The sequence below is a fragment of the Mizuhopecten yessoensis genome, unplaced genomic scaffold, assembly GCF_002113885.1.
Source record: "Mizuhopecten yessoensis strain PY_sf001 unplaced genomic scaffold, ASM211388v2 scaffold7507, whole genome shotgun sequence".
Classification (NCBI taxonomy): domain Eukaryota; kingdom Metazoa; phylum Mollusca; class Bivalvia; order Pectinida; family Pectinidae; genus Mizuhopecten; species Mizuhopecten yessoensis.
The window spans coordinates 1,096,482-1,116,536 of record NW_018407082.1 but is presented as its reverse complement, the minus strand read 5'-3'; the positions used below and the strand labels follow the sequence as shown (position 1 = coordinate 1,116,536).

At 36.0% G+C, this 20,055-nt stretch overlaps 1 protein-coding gene across 1 annotated transcript; it reads left to right on the top strand.

The window, feature by feature from the left end:
- Positions 1–2,644: 2,644 nt before the first annotated feature.
- LOC110453799 (arylsulfatase B-like) lies at positions 2,645–16,373 on the top strand. Its single transcript, XM_021502959.1, has 14 exons — positions 2,645–2,863; positions 3,612–3,723; positions 4,155–4,206; positions 4,423–4,526; positions 5,512–5,618; positions 6,583–6,647; positions 7,893–7,994; positions 9,049–9,112; positions 9,501–9,598; positions 9,774–9,910; positions 12,459–12,517; positions 14,709–14,832; positions 15,324–15,502; positions 15,837–16,373. Exons 1-14 carry the CDS (start codon positions 2,752–2,754, stop codon positions 16,007–16,009), a joined length of 1,488 nt encoding a protein of 495 aa, XP_021358634.1. The 5' UTR covers positions 2,645–2,751; the 3' UTR covers positions 16,010–16,373.
- The last annotated feature ends 3,682 nt before the right edge of the window (positions 16,374–20,055 follow it).

The following is a 20,055-nucleotide window of genomic DNA, read 5'->3' as shown; positions in this document are numbered from 1 at the left end:
ACAATACATGTATATCACAACGTCGACACACACGGACAATATACCCCATCGTCAACACAAACAGACAATACATGTATATCAAAACGTCAACACACACAGACAATATACCACATCGTCAACACACACAGACAATACATGTATATAAAAACGTCAACACACACGGACAATATACCACATCGTCAACACACACAGTTAATATACCTCACCATCAACACACACAGACAATATACCACACCGTCAACAGACATTGACAATTAACCACACCGTGAACACACTCGAAAAATATAACACACCGTCGGCAGACACATACAATAGACAACATCGTCAACACACACGAACAATATACAACACCGTCAACATACACGGACAATATAGCACGCACTTTGGCTTTGGCTGAGGTCGATACATCCGGGTATTGACCGAAGTTAAAGGCTAAAATTGTTTTATTATTTTACAAAACAGTAATGTAAGCAATTGGGACGGTGCATTGTTTGGATACACGTCATCATTTTTATTTTTAGAAAAGCACAGTCCTTCAACAACAATCACGCGCTCCAAGTCATTATCGGTTTTTTATCGGTGGACACCTGATGCACTCCTGGCGAATCACTTGTCGGGAATAATATGAAAACAAATAATGATAAATAACGTAAATGTCTACATTTTATCTAGCAGGTACGCCTACCATGTACACACTTTTTAACCCTGGGTTATAGAATGGGTCGACATTGAAAACATACTGATACGATTTTACCTGCTGTCGTTCAATCAGGCGTAGTCTCATTGAGTCCCTTCATATACTCATTACAAAACACTGTATACAATCAATTTAATTGACATGGAAAACCACTGGAAAACCTGTGATTAATTCACCACGTGAAAGTTACCTTTGAAGATTACACAGGTCAATCTTCGCCTATGTTACAGTGATGCTGTGGTATTCTGTGTTTATGATATATAACCAAACTCAAAACACAACATAAATCATGCAAAGAACCTGACTTAAAAGTATAAACAAGGACCGCCTGTCTGAAACTACCATGACAAATCATTGATGTTCTCTATGGGAATCCCCTACAAAAAAAGGGTGAGACACTTCAAGTTTTCTTCGGTAACATCATGAACAGAAAACTATTACAGGCAAATGTTTACGTCAAATGACGTCATTACATACATATATAAAGCTTGGTGCTCCTGGTTAGGAAATATGTAATGAAGGTTATTTCAAGTTTATCAAGGGATTACAGATGCTTTAGGAACGAGCTTAAGAATGTTTTAGTATACATTACTAACGCATTACTTATTTTACACCAGCGACGTTTATATATTAAGTTCTAAAATCGTAAGAAAGTTGACCCATAAGAACAAAAAGGTATATTTAACATTATTAACTAAAGTAAGGAAATTTGAATCATATTCTAACACAAGGACTCGGTGGTATAATGTTGTTGGTTTTTTTGCTCGATGAACACACAAATCAATTTTTGACACTTGTTTTGTCATTATCGAGTCGAAAATAAATAAACATAATAATGTGATAGTTCCTTGAGATTATTCTGTAGCATGGAACTGTATGCGAGAGTTATGTATCACACAAAAATTTAGTTATTCGATTTTCACCATTTGTGACAAAAGATAAAACGTGTTACATAGATGAGCTCTGTGATATAAAACCGCATTCATTTAACTAAAGTCATAAATAGCATCAATCTATTGGACCAAATAATCGATTTGAAGCAAATATACTTCAAGACGATGTCGAACTAATTCATGTTTTGATAAAAATAAAATCTGAACAAGCGTCACGCGACTGTTTGTGTTATGACGTAGAAACACACGTGTTGTCTCGTGATGAAGACTATAACATAAAACCTACCTATGGTTTCCAAATGATAACGTTCAAGGATACATGAACAGGGTGTGTAACCCTAGTAGAGGTCGCCCGAACAGTCTCTTTGTAAACTTATATTTGCTGATAAAGAAATTTAAGAGAGTTTTTATTAAACATGCACATGTAATCCGCTATATAATTTCTAGTGCAAATCTTCGAATAAAGCTAGGTGTGGTCCTTTTTAGTGGCATGTTAAAATTAAAAAGAAATCCTGTTGGGTGTTCACTCCGCATGTGATATCCCTGAGTATGCGACATAGAAATATATAAAACAAAAACCTGTCTTCTGATATTTAAGTGATTTATCTGTTACTAAAACTATTTCATACATTTTTGACATAGTTTATGAATATATAAATTAAACATTTATCTTCCTGTGTCTAAATACAAGTGATTTTTCATCAATACCAAAATAAATTCATAATACTAATACCTAATTTACACGTTAATTGCGCTATTACCACATCCATTGTTAATTTTAAATGATTGAAAAACTTACATAATTTGAAAATAGAGTCTATGGATATGCAAGCTTGTCACAGAAGCCTAGCAGTCTAAACGTAACAAAAACTTGTTCTTGGTCATATAATTGACATCTGATATTGTAGGCCTAAAACAGTGCAATATATTGCGAAATAGAGTCTGATTGTAAATAGTTTGGTTCCATTCGGTGAACAAACCACGTGTATTAATGTTGTCGGTAAGGTGATTAGTAACGACGAATGAAAAATAGTCTGCATTGTTCAATGAGTGTGTCGATGCTCACATGACGAGATTGTCTTCGGTGATAAAGATTGTGTTATATATTTGGAGGGTACGTAGTATAGCTAGTCAAAAGCAACGAACATATGTTGGAGTAATATGGAGATGTTTCTAATATTACCTGTTCTGTGTGCTTTGACGCTGTTACTGCTGATCGGTGGCAGGGATGCCAAACAACCGAATATAGTGTTCATGGTAGCCGATGATTACGGTAAGCATCTAATATTTCCTGGGGGGTTTTAAGATAATTATATGTCTGTTTTTAATGTAGGTCAGGCTTGTTTATGTATAGTAATTAGAAGTGACGACATATACCCGGTATACTCTGGACCACAGGGACCTGAGAATTTGTTATAGCTAAATTTGGACCTACATGTAAACTAAGGTGTTCAGAGTAAATGACACCACGAATGCTCATATATATGAGTGTCATTTTTACTGAAAGTCGATACCAACCCAAAAACATGTAAACGTACTCTGAACACCCTTATTTTAGGTCCAAATATATATATGTAACAAATTATCAGGTCCTTGTGCTCTGGACAGTGAGAAATCTAAACTTTACCAATACAGCGTTGGGCCTCATACAAATCGTATGAATATTTTAATATACAGATCCAAACTTTTGTCCACATACGGTGACATAAAACCTTTCTACTATTTCAAAAGTAAAGTGAATTTGAGTGTTGAATTAGAAAACGTGCCACAAGGGAGACCATCCGTACAAAAAGTCTACATTTCATTTCACTTTATTAAAAATACTTCATCCAATAGATAATTTGTCAGTGTTTCTATGGCGAAAAGGACATTATTATAATTACAGTATAATACAGTTCCCTTGATGAACCTCTCAAGAAGTGAACGCGTTTGGGAGGTACTTAGAATCTCTTTGCATTTGTTTTTATAGTATTATACATATACATATTATAATTATTATCAATGATAACCGTCGTTTAAAGGCTGGAACGATGTAGGGTTTCGTAACCCCGACATGATCACCCCAAACATTGACAAGCTGGCGTACGAGGGAGTCATACTTAACCAGTCCTACGTACAACCCCTATGTACACCGTGAGTATGGCTTTATTATGACAAATAGATAGTTTCCTCGGATTATTTCCAACGGGAACTGTTTTCACGTTGATTATAACGAATTCATATCGTTTAAGAGATACAGATGCAGTTTACCAAAATTATAGATTGCAAGCACTTCGCGATCTTCATGATGACAAGGCTTTGTACTGATAGGCCGTTATCCTTATGCTTTATTGTATCTTGGCGTGAACATTTTTTGTAAGGGAACTTACTCTTCCACGACTAGCATATAACAATATATATATATATATATATATATATATAAGGTTACTATATCTTTAAGACCCTATAAATCAATTAATCAAATTTATTATAGAAAAATAATCATTTATATTACCGAAACAAGTCATAAACAACACTTGTTTGTATGTTCAACGTGAATGACGACAATATGTTACTAATATCAGGTCCCGGAATGCTTTCATGACGGGGGTGTATCCTTTCAAAGCTGGACTTCAGGTAATACCATTCTTCAATATCGTACAAACATTGCATTTAAGTGTATGTCTTTAAACTTTCTATTGATACCTATCTTACACTTTCAAAAGTCATAATGTCTTTCAGTACACACTGATACAGTTAAATGTATGCAAATAAATATATCTATGATATGTGAAAATGACAAAAGTATAATAAAATGCTCATTTCAATTGGTATTATTTCTTTTTACATTAGCATGGAGTTCTGTTTCCTCAGCAAGCAGCGTGTTCACCCTTCAATAAACCGTTCCTCCCCCAATATCTAAAGAAACTGGGATATGAAACTCACGCCATGGGAAAGTAAGTATACCTCACGTAAATCGCTATCACGTCCGTATCATCTGACCGTGAATGCTGTGTCCACATCTAAAGGACATTGTGATGATAAATATCACGACGATAAAGCTGTATATTATTTTCTATGGTGCGCGCTAGCGCTCCATAAAGAATACGTATACGCCGTCACAACGAAGGTCAATACTTATGTTTACATCATGAATAATGAACAAATGCTATACAAAGAAGAAAACAGTCGAAGCGGGTTGCTACGATGGTAACTTTGGTAGCCGTAGTTCCAGCGAATCTACATCGATATATGGGTAAATTTATAAAATACGCAGAGAACAACATTATTTTTCTTCTCTATATCACTTTAAAATCTTTAAATAAGTAATATAAGTAGCATTTCGAACATTTTTATTAATTTAAAACGGTTGTTATGTACACGCATTGACACACTTGTCTGGTAGTGACGCGGTCGAACGTCACAATCAGAAGCCGCCATTTTTTACTTTACCAAAGAATTTTGAATGTGCGACCAAGGAATAAGAAGTTTGCCAGCATATCCCTTTGTTGTATAAACAGACATAATGGATCCCGAATATGTCTCACGCTTCTAGATGTTGAAGGATCAAAACAATGGCTGTCATCAAACAGCTATCTCGCTGAACGAGAAGGGCGCCATATTTGAAATAAGTATCAATCCGCTGAGCCTTTTTTCATTGCGTATACGCTAATGTATATACTAAGCTTAAGGAGGGATTGGTGTTAATAAAAGTTTGTACACAAGTTCCAATGCATAATTATAGTACGAACACTACTCACTACTTGTTTGAGTACAATATATTTCACGTAGTCATTGTGAGTCTCCATGGTACATCATGCTAGCTTTCCGCACCAACATTATTTAGCGATTTTGTCGACGCTATTGTATCATTTTTCAACTTGTTTCACTGGAAATACGTTTGTATCATGTCGTGAAAATAAAATGATTATGTATTTCCAGATGGCATCTGGGATTCTGTAAGTGGGAATGTACCCCGACGTACCGAGGATTTGACTCGTTCTATGGATTTTATCAGGGCGCGGAAGATTACTATAACAGAACTGTGGGTAAGTCTATTCTACTCATACGGGTCGGACTTTATTATCTCTAATTCTGTAAGTGGCAGGTTAATTGTTTCCTTACCACATTGTGACGTCACACAATGTAACTACATCAAAAACTGGAAATACGATATTAATAAAGTTGTGTTGGTTTTCCTTATATTTTCCTGTTTCATTATTGATATTTAGATATAATAGAATCTCAAACTCGAGTCAATCACTATTCTACATATATAACAAAAGTCCCTTTTTTATTTCGTTTTTTTGTAATATTTAACATGACAGTATGATTAGTTTTAATAGCCAACACGCATCTTAAAATGTGTCAAATATCTAGATATATGTTGACCAATTAGGCGGCCATTTTGAAAATGTTTATTTTTTGTATATTTTTTGCGCTTCAAGAACAGCCAAAATTTCACCGTTTTGAAGCTTAATTGATCTCTTAATTCGTCAGTGTGTCGCCACTTTTAATTGTAGCAAATTCATTTTCGCTGTTCAACTTTATAATGTTCAATGTAATGAACATAATATTCAACAAAGTGGAAAAAAATATACATTCTTGGTATTTTCCTTTACATATTAAGTGTAACTGAAGCACTTTTAATTTTGACCCCGAAATGGTGAAAAATAAACAAATCATAATAGGACCAAAAAAGAAGACTTAGCTTAAGAAGTTTATTCATGCACATCTGATAACACACTTGGAAGATATTGTATGATTGTGTCCTGCAAATGGTCAAAACAGCAAAATTCACTTAAATTCACATATCATGTCAAATTGGTATCTTTGCCCGATCATAGCACAAAAACGAGCACAGGGCACAATTCTTTTTGCATTTTTTGCTCAGCTATTAACTCAATTTTCCAAAAATGCATATGAAAAAAAAGTTTATTACAGAAAAGTTTTGACTTCTCCAGATATACATCCTTAATTACAATGAAAAACTTATTGGTGTGTTTGAAACAGATGGTGGAAAGGATTTCAGGGACAATAAACAACCCATTATGCCGGATACCACGATATATTCAACCGTAAGTGTATACGCAACCTTAAAACACTTCAAATGCCATCTATTATATACACCACAAGTTCCTATTGAAGTAATCAATTGAAATCCAAATACAGTCGACTTTGTTAAGGTCAAAGGTGAACTTTGAAAACGTCTAACTAAAACGGATAACTGGAACGCAAAGGTAAATCTTCTACTGTATATGATAATTAGTTGTACTTTTAAATATAGGCAAATCAATATTTAAGACTGAACATATTGATATTGCAGCAATAAATTGTAGATCAGGCCATGTATATTGTTGACGCTCAATGCTTTATAGGTTAGTCATTATGTTACGCTTGGTTGAGTTACATTTTTTTGTAATTAGCATTTGCTGTACAATGATTAAAAATGAATATCTATAATATGCTGTAGATTTTAGGTAGATAGCTCCTCTATTCTGTTTTGTACACAGACATTGAAGAGTTATTTCGCTGTTATTTGTTTTCTTTTTCTTTATTTCTATATACAAAGAAAATGATATGTTGCGTGCCTTTCAAGTTCCTCTACTTGGGCTACTCTTACAAATCTCTCCTTTATACCTTCCACTCTTACAAGCTGAAACACGCCAGGTTTATCAGTACGATCGTTGTCTTCCCTATATTTTTTAAAACTCTCTTACCTTAAATGTACAACCAACTCTCCTATCTAGTGACCTTTATAGTGAATTTTCTCGAAAGTCAAGTTTGCATCTGTGGACATCCATGTGAGAATATGCCTTTCAATTTTTCTTTGAGAGTTAACTTTTTGGCAATGTACGCCGTATTATGTTTTAACATTTGAATGCCCTCGGAGTCTAATTTGAAGCTTCTTTTGTTTGTCACTTCACATCTTTCTGTATACCTTAACTGTTACGTAGTTTCAACGGTGTCTATTATGTTGTGTATTTGTGTCTGTGTGAATATTAGATCTTCTACTTCATGTTCATGCCTATTCTCATTTTTATAATGTAATTGTAAATGTATGACGAGAGAAGGCTGTGTTATTCTGTAATGTGATAAGTTGGTATAGCAACTCCAAGTCAGACAAAAATGCTGAACAAATTAGCGCACCCTTTTCTTGGTGAAACGACACAAAACAGAGCTCATGAGCTTTTCTACCCTAGTCCCTGATAGACACAGTTTAAAGTAACGATAACGTTAATTCCGCTTATATGCTTATTATTATCCTCGACAATGACGTATTTGGAGAAATGTTTTATTAATGAAATGCAATTTAATTTCAGTATGTCTATGCCGATCGTGCGCGGAAGGTGATATCCCAACACGACAAGAGCAAGCCATTCTACCTGTACTTCCCATTCCAGTCCGTCCATCAGCCGATCGAGGTTGCATACTTTATATTAATATAATAACTAAATGTATTGTCACAGTTCAGCGAATGCCAACAAAATAAGGGTAAAGTTATTTGTCAATGTATGGCAATACGCTAAGCTATTTAAACCAAAACCTGCCAGATGTAAGCTTTTAGCATTAAATTCTCCATATGGTTGATTGGCTGGCTGTACATTGTTTAACGTGCTCCATATGACTTGCATGTTCCGATTGTTGACACAGTAATTATCATGACATCATACTGTTATGGTAATAATGAATACCATTCGGCCTAATTGGGATATGACTATTGATTAAACAACATCTAAGATCATTAAAAAAAATGATTTAAAGATCAAACTGTTTGTTTGTTTGAATATACCATATACAAGAGCTAATAAAGAAAAGAAAAAATACAAATGTATATTTAACCGACTCTTGTATTTCACATTCAGATGTATTGATGATGTTTTGTCATTGAATATGAAATTCTGAGATAATAACTTGTGTCCAATTAATCTTCTGGATGTTAATGTGAAATACACCATCGGCAAAACATGACAAACGTGACGACCCACATTTCACGGTCATCTTGTTTCGGATAATGACGTCACAATCACAAACCTGGTTTGTCTGACTGTGGCAATCTTGCCGTCGGCACGTAACACCAACTTAAGAATGTAAGAATTGTTGTACAAGCTTGCCCTGAAGGTCTTGCATGGATCTGTAAAATATTTTTCTGCCTTCCCAAATATGATTTTACTTTGTGTGTACGTTAATCTAACGATAGTGATTTTTTTAGTGTTGCATTTACATTGTTGATGTCCTGTTTTACCAAAATTTCGGTTAAGAGTTGTTGTTGGGGTTTTTTTTGTGGGGGGGGGGGGGAGGTGGAGTCAATTATGATGTAGGTATATGAATGTGGGATATGGATATTCTACACCCTTGATATTATTATTTTCGTTGTCCCTGTTAATAATTTTATACTTTTATTTAATTCTTTTTGACAGTATGTGCCAACATAAATATAGGACAAAGACGGTAAGAAATTATGGATACTGATTTCAGGTTCCCGTGAGTTATGAGAATATGTACAGCAACATAAAGAATGAAGGACGAAGAAAATACTCTGGTGAGTTATATATGGGTTGATAATACATGCCTTGGCGCAGCTCAGAAAATCAGTGCATTGATGCTGTGTTACATAAACAGCTTTTATTCTTCACTAAGTTTTTACATATTCTATATTTTTTATCTCAACATTCAATGTTATCTTTAAACAACACTATAGTTAAGACAGTCAATATCTTCCATGTAAGCTTAACAAAAAAAATAGTATCAGTTACGTATGTAAATTTACAAATATATCGATGTATTTTATTATTTAACCTTGAAAACAAAAGTTCCATTACAGGAAAATTCTCTCAAAAATGCATCTGCATTCTTTACATCAACTGTAAGAAAAGACATGTCCTAAAATGTTTTGGTTTAGCTGTGAATGTATAGAATAATATGTTAAGGTATGGTGACGGCTATGGACGACTTGGTAGGGAATGTGACTGCCGCCCTGAAGGAAAATGGCATGTACGACGACACACTCTTCATCTTCACCTCCGACGTAAGTGGTTATGTTAGTTGTAAACTGTTGCTCATCATTTTTGTTTTCACTGACGACGTAAGTCAGGATGTTAATTGTTAAAGACTAGTATCTAGTTTGATCGGCCCAGAAATCAAAATCCAAACTAATTTCATCATTACTTCCCCGATTGATCTTTCATCTTTTGTGTTGATAGAATGGGGGATGGCCACTCTACCACGGTAACAACTACCCACTTCGAGGCGGGAAAGTCACTATATACGAGGGCGGTACCCGGGCAACAGCTTTTATCAGCGGAAAAGGACTGGAAAAAACCGGATATACATATAACGGGTCAGAGCAAATTTTGTGTTACATACGAACATGTTCGAAGATACTGAAACTAAATATGCATGTACAGTTGTGGGACCGCACAACGCACCACGAAAAGTGTTCGCACCTCATGCATACACATTGCATACACCATGCATACACATACACCATGCATACACCGTGCATACACCGTTCGCACATCTTCCACACATAGTGCGCACAATTGTGCGATTTAACAATCGTTCGCCCCGTTGCGCGCTTCTCTCCGCACAAATGTGCGATTTGGTAGAATTGGTTGATCAATATAACGGAATGAAAACAATCCGAAACCCTCGTATAGAATAAGGAACACTGTATATATAAATTGCTCATCAAGTTAATTATCTTCAATTTTACAATGCGTGTTACACAGCATTACAGTGACCGTTAGACTATCAAGAAAGGATTTAGCTTCCAGGTAAACAAAAAAAAATATGATTAACCGGAGTTTTACCTGACCCCTGCCTTACAAAGAGAGTTGATATGTGATACCGTATGACCGTTATGAAAGCACAACTGGACGTTAAGTATTTGTTATTTGCATTCGTTGCTCAATTTACACCAACCACGATTAGCATCGCACAACGTTCGTCCATCGTCCGCACAAATGTGCGCAAGCAATAATCGTCCAGATTTCAATCGTTCGCACATCCAGCATACATCGTCCACACACCGTGAACACATCGCGCCCACACCGCACATCGTGTAACGTTGTGCGATCCCACAACTGTAATGCTACTGTTATATCGGGTATATCCTGATATTCAATCCACTGTCAAATCGGAAATGATGCAAATGATATTATACATCATCTATATAACATCATGTCTGATTGGATTTAAACTGATCACATAATATAGAAAGAAAATATTATTTTTCTCCCGTACTCAAATTTCATCAATCATATTCCCTTGAAAAAAACGTCATGGGAACTACATATGAGCACTGAGTTACTCAAGAAGACGATATCACTGGCTCGTAAGCCTAATCATCGCTACAGTTGATATTGTTCGGTAAACTTATAATGCATTACCCTTGTTCTAAGATAATACTGTAATACTATTTTCCTTAAATTAAACATGATCAATCTCGTGAACACAACGGGAATCGTCTTTCTTTGTATTATTATTCAAGCTATAAAAACAACGTTTTGACATTAGGATTCGTTATTTGGCTATACAAGTATAATACATTCATTAAAAATTAGAGCAGTGTTATAATAGTTAAGATTATTTACAATTCAGTTCATAATGACAAGAAAAAAAAGATTTTAACACATACAACCATTGCGATACAAGAAATATCAGTCTCAATCGGGAACCGTCGACACTTCCCGTTAGCAAGAACATCTTTTCTAAACTAAACTAAAGGAGGTAACTCTTACTCGTTTGTCAACAGACGTTCCAAGAAAAAAAACCGGGAAAATTTGAGCATAAGAGAAAATTACAATGTTACATTGTCACTGTGTGTTAACGACACTGGATCTTGCTACTAGGCAGGCGGTGATCACACAAATTGGGCTTCTGTTGCAGGTGACTTTTTATTTTTCCCTTACTTCAGAGGCTTGTATGTTCTTGGGCATTTTTGGATCAATTCCTTACATCTTCAGCAATAGCTTAAACTACAGAGAACATTCCTATATGGGTCAATATTTATTCTAGACTTGCAAACACGCCGCCTGATATCTCACGAGTGATACTTATCTATTGTCTGAATTAACATTTGTAGCGGGGTTTCTCTCGAACAAATTTCAATACCTATAACTAATTAAAGTGTAAACATTTATCGTATTTTCGAACTCGTTGTAAATTATGAGAAATATGCTGACATAATTTCAAAGCATTGTACGGCGGCTTGCAATTTCCATGCTGTCGTACAGTAATCTAAAAACAAACATTCAAGTTTCCGTAAAGTTCGACGAAATAGTTTTGACGATATTTCATTTAATACAATGCTTTCGCTGACACAATGAATGTGTGTAATGTAAATACATCTTTATTTAGTTGTAGGCAGTAACATATGTGGAGAGCGGTACTACAAATGTTAATTCAGACACGTGATCGTTATTACTCGTAAATTTTCGCCGATACCAGACGACGTGTTTGTAAGTTTGGAAGAAATATTGACCCATATATGAATGTTTTCTATGGTTTAAGTAAACGCTGAAACTGTGAGGTATTGACAGTCTCTGCAGTAAGGAACATATAGAGCAAAAAAACTCACCTTCAACTGCTGTTAAACTCTTGTGATCCGCCGGCTTGATAGCAATATCCGGTGTCGTTAACATACAGTGATTGTAAAGTCATACAATCAACTCAATACAATCAAATGCCCTGTTATGGGGATATCGTGTAATGATATGTAAATAGTTTATGTTATGAATCGAACTTTAGGCGAAATGATTAATTACACAAGTAGAATGTGTATAGGAATACATGCATTGATGACGATCGGGTTATTGTTAATTCTTATATATGTGTATGTCACATTAGTTAACTGATATAACTGTGCTCGTTTATACGTCCTCCAGTATGATGCACGCTGTTGACTGGATGCCAACCATATTGTCTGCCGCCGGGGGTACACCAGGTATGGTAATAAGCTTGCTTTTGTTTAAGAACAATAAAGAAAAAGTAAGAATAAAAGAACAGTTCTTTTTTGTTATGGAATCCAATAAAAATATATGTATCGAAGAATTATAATTGGTTCCCCTGTACATCACACTGGGTGTCCCGATACACTTAATTGTGGACATGCACCAATAACGCTGAGTCAAATATATCAAGCCCGGGAACACTGAGTGGAATTGTTGTTGTTGGGGTGTTGTTTTTTTTTTTGGGGGGGGGGAATTAGCTTAGGTAATGGTCTGAGGTTAATATCACATGATACTTACCTGCAGAAAAGCCCATAACTGTTTTATTATATTCTTCAACAATGCTTCAAAAATTAAAATCGATATGTGGCTGATGCTCAATTCCTCCTAGGCCCTGCCTTTTGAGTTCAATGGTCATGGCTTGGAACGTTCGTTTTGACTTGGGACTTTCTGTACCGTTGATGATGTCCAAATTCCTACAAATATATATTCAATTCATGCCTTATAGACTTGAGAGTTGACCTCTTGTATAGTTCACCTTTACTGGAACGAGCATCCGTGTAAAATCAAGCCAGGGTTGAATCCAACAATTCACCGTCATAACTTGCTTTTGAAGACATCGTCAATGTTCTTTCCTTTTTATGAAAAGCATGGCAGACACGCACTGCGAGTTCAATGGCCTTTTTCAATTAACAGCATTTTTATTTTCATCGAGTAGTTTCTGATATAACGGAGGCGAAGCGTTAGCCAGTAGCCATCTTCTGTTGTAGTCTGACAGATCGCGTTTCGGTCTAACTGCGCATCGCTACGACAGGTTGCGGGGAATTTCCATATAGGCTATATTTATAAATCGATACTCATCGGATAACCAGTATACATGTCTTTTTGAGGAATGGTCACGTTTATAGGATCCGGCCAATGGATTGCGGGAAATTTTCAAGCATATGAGTATTCAGTTTAATAAACAATTATTTTTAAGACTGCAGATAAGTGTTGATATCAGTAATGGTTGGAGTCATTGAAGGTATTTGATGCGTCTTTCAACTTTTTAAAATGTTTATCGGTAACATTTACATTTAAATGAAGAAATAAGCTGTTTTATGCCTTCCCATGAATTTTAAATAATTGATAATTATTGGTGAGTAATACCAATTTAAAGACTGTATTTTTGGAGTTGATTATATGCCTCAAACGTATTGGACGTATCTGCACAACCTGGCTATTTATACAAACTTACATTGGAAACTATCGACATTTCATGTAGCGATGTTTCCATATCTTTGTATGATTGTTGTTTAGACTTCTGATGATGATATTGGTTAACAGATTCAGTGGTCCGACAGAGTTTAAAAATAGATCATTTTTATGCATCAAGAACGTCGCATTTCTCGCATTCTTTAACACAAAGTATCGGCTGAATATTCGTTTTCACGGTTCCTACATTGTATGAAACAAATCTACTCTGCGATCAGTTGTGCTCGCCTCTGGAGATGGTATGCTCAGAAGTGACAACCCCTATCCTAAAACGCAGCATTAGTGCGTTACGTACGAATTCCTGTTACTATAAGGTCTTCACAAGTCCTCATTTAATGTCAACGACCATTGCTGACTGATGAAAATAGTTCGATAGAGTACATAGAACTGTTTACAAAGAACAGAGAACAGTGTTCAAAGTAAAATAACGAATCAAATACCTTCAACAATGTTGTTTCAACTCGACATTTTACACATATATACTCTAATGGCAGTCTTTAAAGTAGTAGATAAATAAACTGAAAAAAACACACAAAAACTTACGTCAACCTACTATACGCTTGATATAAGTGTCAATATACGTTATTTGTGTCTGTTCCGAGTTCTGTGTACTGGAATGCAAGGTGTAACACAAACCCTATGTTAAAAAGGTCTTGTTAATGGTATTGATGAATTATACATGCTTTTGTTTCCTACTATGATCCTGTTATGTTCAGTGAACATTAAACTTTAGCCGCCAGACTCAAGCATTCGTTGGCAAACACTGGTCGTATTGAGCATATCATCGGGTTTTATCGTCACAATATGAAATTAGCATTTTGTAACGCGAAGACGTTTGACATACGTATTTGAGAGTCACAATTTGAGTGTATATTAACTGTAAAATTAACAGTTCAAGTATACTGTAACGTTGTCTTGTTTATGTTCCTAAAGAAAAGGACATTGATGGAATTGACCAATGGGATAGCCTGAGGACCGGTGCCCCGTCCAAACGAACTGAGTTCATATACAACCTGGACGATATGAATCCCCCTTTTGAAGGACATGCGGCTATCAGGTACATGTAGAAAGTTTCAAAATACAATACATAGGTTTTGTAAATTGTGCGTTATCTACGACATCATCTTATATGACGTCACACTTGACAACAAGAGTGCACACTAGTTTGAATGTGCTTATCAACTCAATTCTGCCGTTTCTGCATGAAAACATTAAAAAGTCAGGTAAACAATAAAATGTTCTTGGCAAAGAGGTACCTCAACAAAAGCTTATTTTACTGTCGCTTATTCTGCATCGAACAGAAAATCTGCAGTTTTGTCTGCAGTGAATACAACGTAACGTCCATAGTGATTACTATTGCATTTTGTTTATCTTCTGGTGGTTAAGTATGTTTTCATCAAACTTATTATTTCTGATAATTCACTAGTTATCATGTAATAGAAAAGTCAAATAACCATGATTTGTATTTACTCTATAAAAACCTATCTGTACAAACATGTACATGTTTTACAACATATCTTATTGTTAGCTTAATATTTCTTTGAACAGAGTTGGAGATTACAAACTGATAGAAGGATACCCCGGACCGTATCCTGGATGGTACAAACCGGAAACGGAAACAATAAACCTCGAAACGAAGAAGGATGAAACGAACATCACCGACAACGAGCGATATGCCAAACATGGAAACGTTGAATCACTAGGAAGGGAGCTTTACAATTTAAAGGGTATGTAGACTATGTTTTGTTGGATTAATGTTCTCGCTATTAGAACGTGGCATTATTTATATTAAAACTATATTTACAAGGCGGATTTTGTCGATGAAACAGAAGACGCTTACTCTTCCACGCCACCTGGTCGGATCTCTACATTTGCGGAACACCAGATCTTATCCTTAATAATATAACCAGGTGTTCCGGAAGGGTAAGCGTCTTGCTTGATTGACAATACCCGCTTCAAGACATTTTATGTCAAATCGTATTGTGAAATATATATTTGTTCATCACATACCTGTAAGATGTTATATCTTCTAAAATGAAAATATTTTTGTTCTGTGTTTAGATGACCCGTATGAACATAACGACTTGTCCCTGTCACACTTGGATATTGCGGAGGAGCTGAGTAAGAAAATGGCTGAATATCACAAACAGATGATTCCCGCTAATTTCCCAAACAACTCTGCAGCTGCTAACCCTAACAATTTCGATGGATATTGGTCCCCTGGCTGGTGCTGATGAACAAACATGTTACTTGGGCATGATATATCTGAGACTGTTACACAACTGATTATAAAGCATATTTAAATGTCAATATCTAAATAAATAGCAAATCTTATAACTGAACATAAGCCATCTTCCGGCAGTCGGGACAGACTAAACGACAAAACATGTTCCATCACCTCAAGCATTGGCATACACCGTCGCAAAACATTGTTAAGCATCTTTTCAACAGATATACACCGTGACAAAACGGAACGAAGAATCTGAAACAACAGAGCACCCCATGACCTAAGAATTTTCGAATTGTATGATATTGTGTAATTTATTAGCTTGTTTGTTTTTATGATACCTGATGAATTAAAAATTGAAATTTTGGCTTTATTTTTGTTGAACCATTAGTCACTTTCTTGTAAATGTCCTAATATTTTTTGTAACTGTTGAAAAAAGGTTAACAATAGGAACTGAAGTGTTAAGGAACAAGAGAGAACAAGACATCGTAGACCAGGATAATAACAGTTACGAAGGACAAATCAAGACACCGGAAAAGAAACCGTAGCTCCGAGCTACAACGTTAATTAAAATGCCACCCAAACCAACAACAAAAACTGAAGAGACAGCAACAATTTTTATCTAATTTTTATAGTTTGTGATTGATTGATATCAGCTAATTTTCTACTGTAGATCATGGGCGTTGTACGGGCAAAGGATAGTGTAGCGCAAATGGACTTGGTCGAAAGCCGACGACCAGGTTGTTCAATAGGTATGAACGTCTCGGGGGCCCTTTAATTCGAATCCCGATCTGTCCATGCATGTTTCCACTCTTGTTATTACAGGATAACTATGCATTCTGATACCACAGAGGTCGATGACCATTACATACTTCATTAAAACTTAATTAATAACTGCTGATACATAGCTCTGAACGAATGATAGAGCTGCAACATGTATTTGAGACCTGTGTACCTTCTACAGAACTTATAATAGTCACCGTCCAAACCTTGTGGTATTCATGGTCACTTACCATTTCCCAGAATGTATAGAATATATATAATACCAAATATATGAAAAGAGTAACTGCTATTCACACGCAAGTGGTGACAGCAGTAGTCGAACGGCGCGCTTTTTTTGTCTAGGAAAATAATTTGGCTGTGGAAAATAAATGCAGTGAAACTATGGGAAATATACACAAAGGAATGGTACACATGTAGACTACTATATATACATACAGGAAAACTAAGGCCAGCTGTTCTGGAGGGTAAGAACCAGGGCTGGTAGTTTAAACTGATATATTGTTAACAAGTTGAACGTGCCAAAAAATGTTATAGAGAGATAAGCTCCCTGGTTTATGAACAATAAGTTCGTGGAAAATGAGGATAAATGATAAACTTTCATATAGAAAAAATAAATAGAGTTACATAAAAGTGAAATATGGAAAACTTACATCAATACTCTAATTCTATCATAGATAACTAAAACAACAAATTCGAGTGATAATGTTTGAACATCTTTCTCAGACACTCAGCACTTTGAACTTGAAGAATACGAATGGCATTTCCGAGTTGTCTGACTTCGTCAATACACGTCCATCACAGATCCGTCGTTGTTGCCAACCCATATATGACCATTGTTCTGTATGGATACAGATGTAAGGGATACATTGCCATGGAGAAGTACCCACAACGGAAGTTAGAACGTAGACAAAAGTTGGACCGTCTTGAACCATTCCTCGACTATTAGTATATCCCCACTGGATGTAAACTTCACATCATTGACACAGAACTGCTCGTCTGCCTTGCTGAAGGCTACATCACCGTACAGTACTTTTCCGTGTCCAATGTATATTAAAGTTAGCTCTAACTGTTCATTAAGGAGCACCAAATGTGTAGATATTTCGGCCGTTTTGTTGGTGACAGCTACGTTTGATCCTGATTTGTTCGAACAAAGTCACCGAGGTATGACGAAGATGTTGTGCCCCTTGGCCGTGTTTTGAGCCCTGTTTAACTCTTTTCCGTTCAGATCGTACCGTTCACCACTCGTTGACTGCGTGATTCTACAGTCATCGTTTCCTTGTCAAACAATGTCAAGAGGTTCTCACCGTTGGGCATGTTAGCTATGTGTAGAGGACATAGAGGTCCTGTATCAAATAGGTGAGTTTCCCTTCAACTCGGAATATGTATCTTTCGAACTGTATTATCGAGGAAACAAAGGAGGATATCATTGCCTTGCAATGTAAATCCGTCAATCGCTTGGTCCACTTTGAATAGCTTGGTCATATGAATACAATATACATATTGAATAAATATTTTGCTGTTTATTTCAATTTTTTGGGTGTGTTTTTTCGTTACTTGGCAGGCGCAGAAATAGAAAAAAAAATATAATGTGGATCCCGGTATATCCCATAATGTCAAATCAAAGCACAGCTCTATACAAATGTTTTATATAGGTACGCGGGTATATGTTGTGCTGAAACAAATAATTTTGGTGAATGTCAAAGTGGAGATGGATGCTCTAGCCACCATTTACACCCTCCCCTTGATCCACCTATCCAGGATACCTTAAAGTTATAATTAGCCAGCATGCAACATAAATAGAATGTATTAATGTTTATGTAAATTTAAGGATTTACCTTCATTTTGACGCCGTATACGGTAGTACGCACGCAGTTGACAACGAACATAGTATATGGTGCGCGTTAGCGCTCCATAAAGAATATGTTCGTTGCAAACAGGGTTCATACAACAGTATATACTCGCCGTCAAAATGAAGGTCAATCCTTATACTTACATCCAAAAAGTTTTCAATTGCTACAATAAGCAAAAACATTTTTTGGCTGTGGGTTGCTAAGATTGTAACTACGGTACCCGGGTTGCTATACTAAAATAGTTCCAGTGAATCTACACCGATTTATCAGTTAATTAAGATAATTCACAGTGACTAACACTTTTTTTATCCTTTCATAGCTTTTAAATTTTAAATTAAGCAATGTGAGAAGCCTTTCGAACATTTAACCCGTTACAACTGAGCATTTACGCTCATTGACACACTGTTTAAGAAGTGACGCGGTCGAATGTTTCGGAACGAAGCCGCAATTGCTTTCGTTACCGTCAAAGATATCCCATAGGACTATAGAACTCGTTATGCTACATGTAGTACATCTTCGGAAAACGGGGTGTTACGTTGAGAAAAAAGCCATGTTTACATGAAGATAATTGCTGGTAGAGACTAGTGTGTCGTCAAAACACACGGACAATGTTCTACCCGTCAACACACTCGGACAATATACCACACCGTTAACACTCAGGGACAATATACTAGACACTCGGAAAACATACACCGTTAACATACACAGACAATACCAAAACGTCAACACACATTGCCACTTTTTATGGCCACGTCTAATCTAAAATTATTGAATAAGTAGATATATTGATTAAATTAAATACCACAAACCGTTATTGAACAACACCTTTTAGGATATTCAGCAAAACTGGGCCTAATAATCGTTCCCGTCCGTTTGCATTTTAAATGTTATTTGTTTACTAAATGTCTACATTTTATCTAGCAGGTACGCCTTCCATGTACAATATACAAAACGTAAGAGAAATAGACCACATCTTTAACACTCAATGACAAATACACAAGTAAAATAACGTCAACACACACGGACAATATACCACTCCGTCAACACACACGGAAAATATACCACACCTTCCCATACATGGACAATATACCAAACCGTCAACACACACAGACACTATACCAGACCGTCAACAAACACCGACAATATTCTACACAGTCAACACACACCGACAATATACCACGCCGTCCCACACATGGAAATATATAACACCGTCTACACACATGGACAATATACCTTCTGTCAACACACACCGGCAATATACCACTCCGTCAACACACTCGGAAAACATTCTACACTGTCTACACACATGGACAATATACCACACCGTCAATACACACGGACAATATACCACACGGTCAGTACACACGGACAATATACCACACCGTCAACAAACATGAACAATATACCACACCGTCAACAA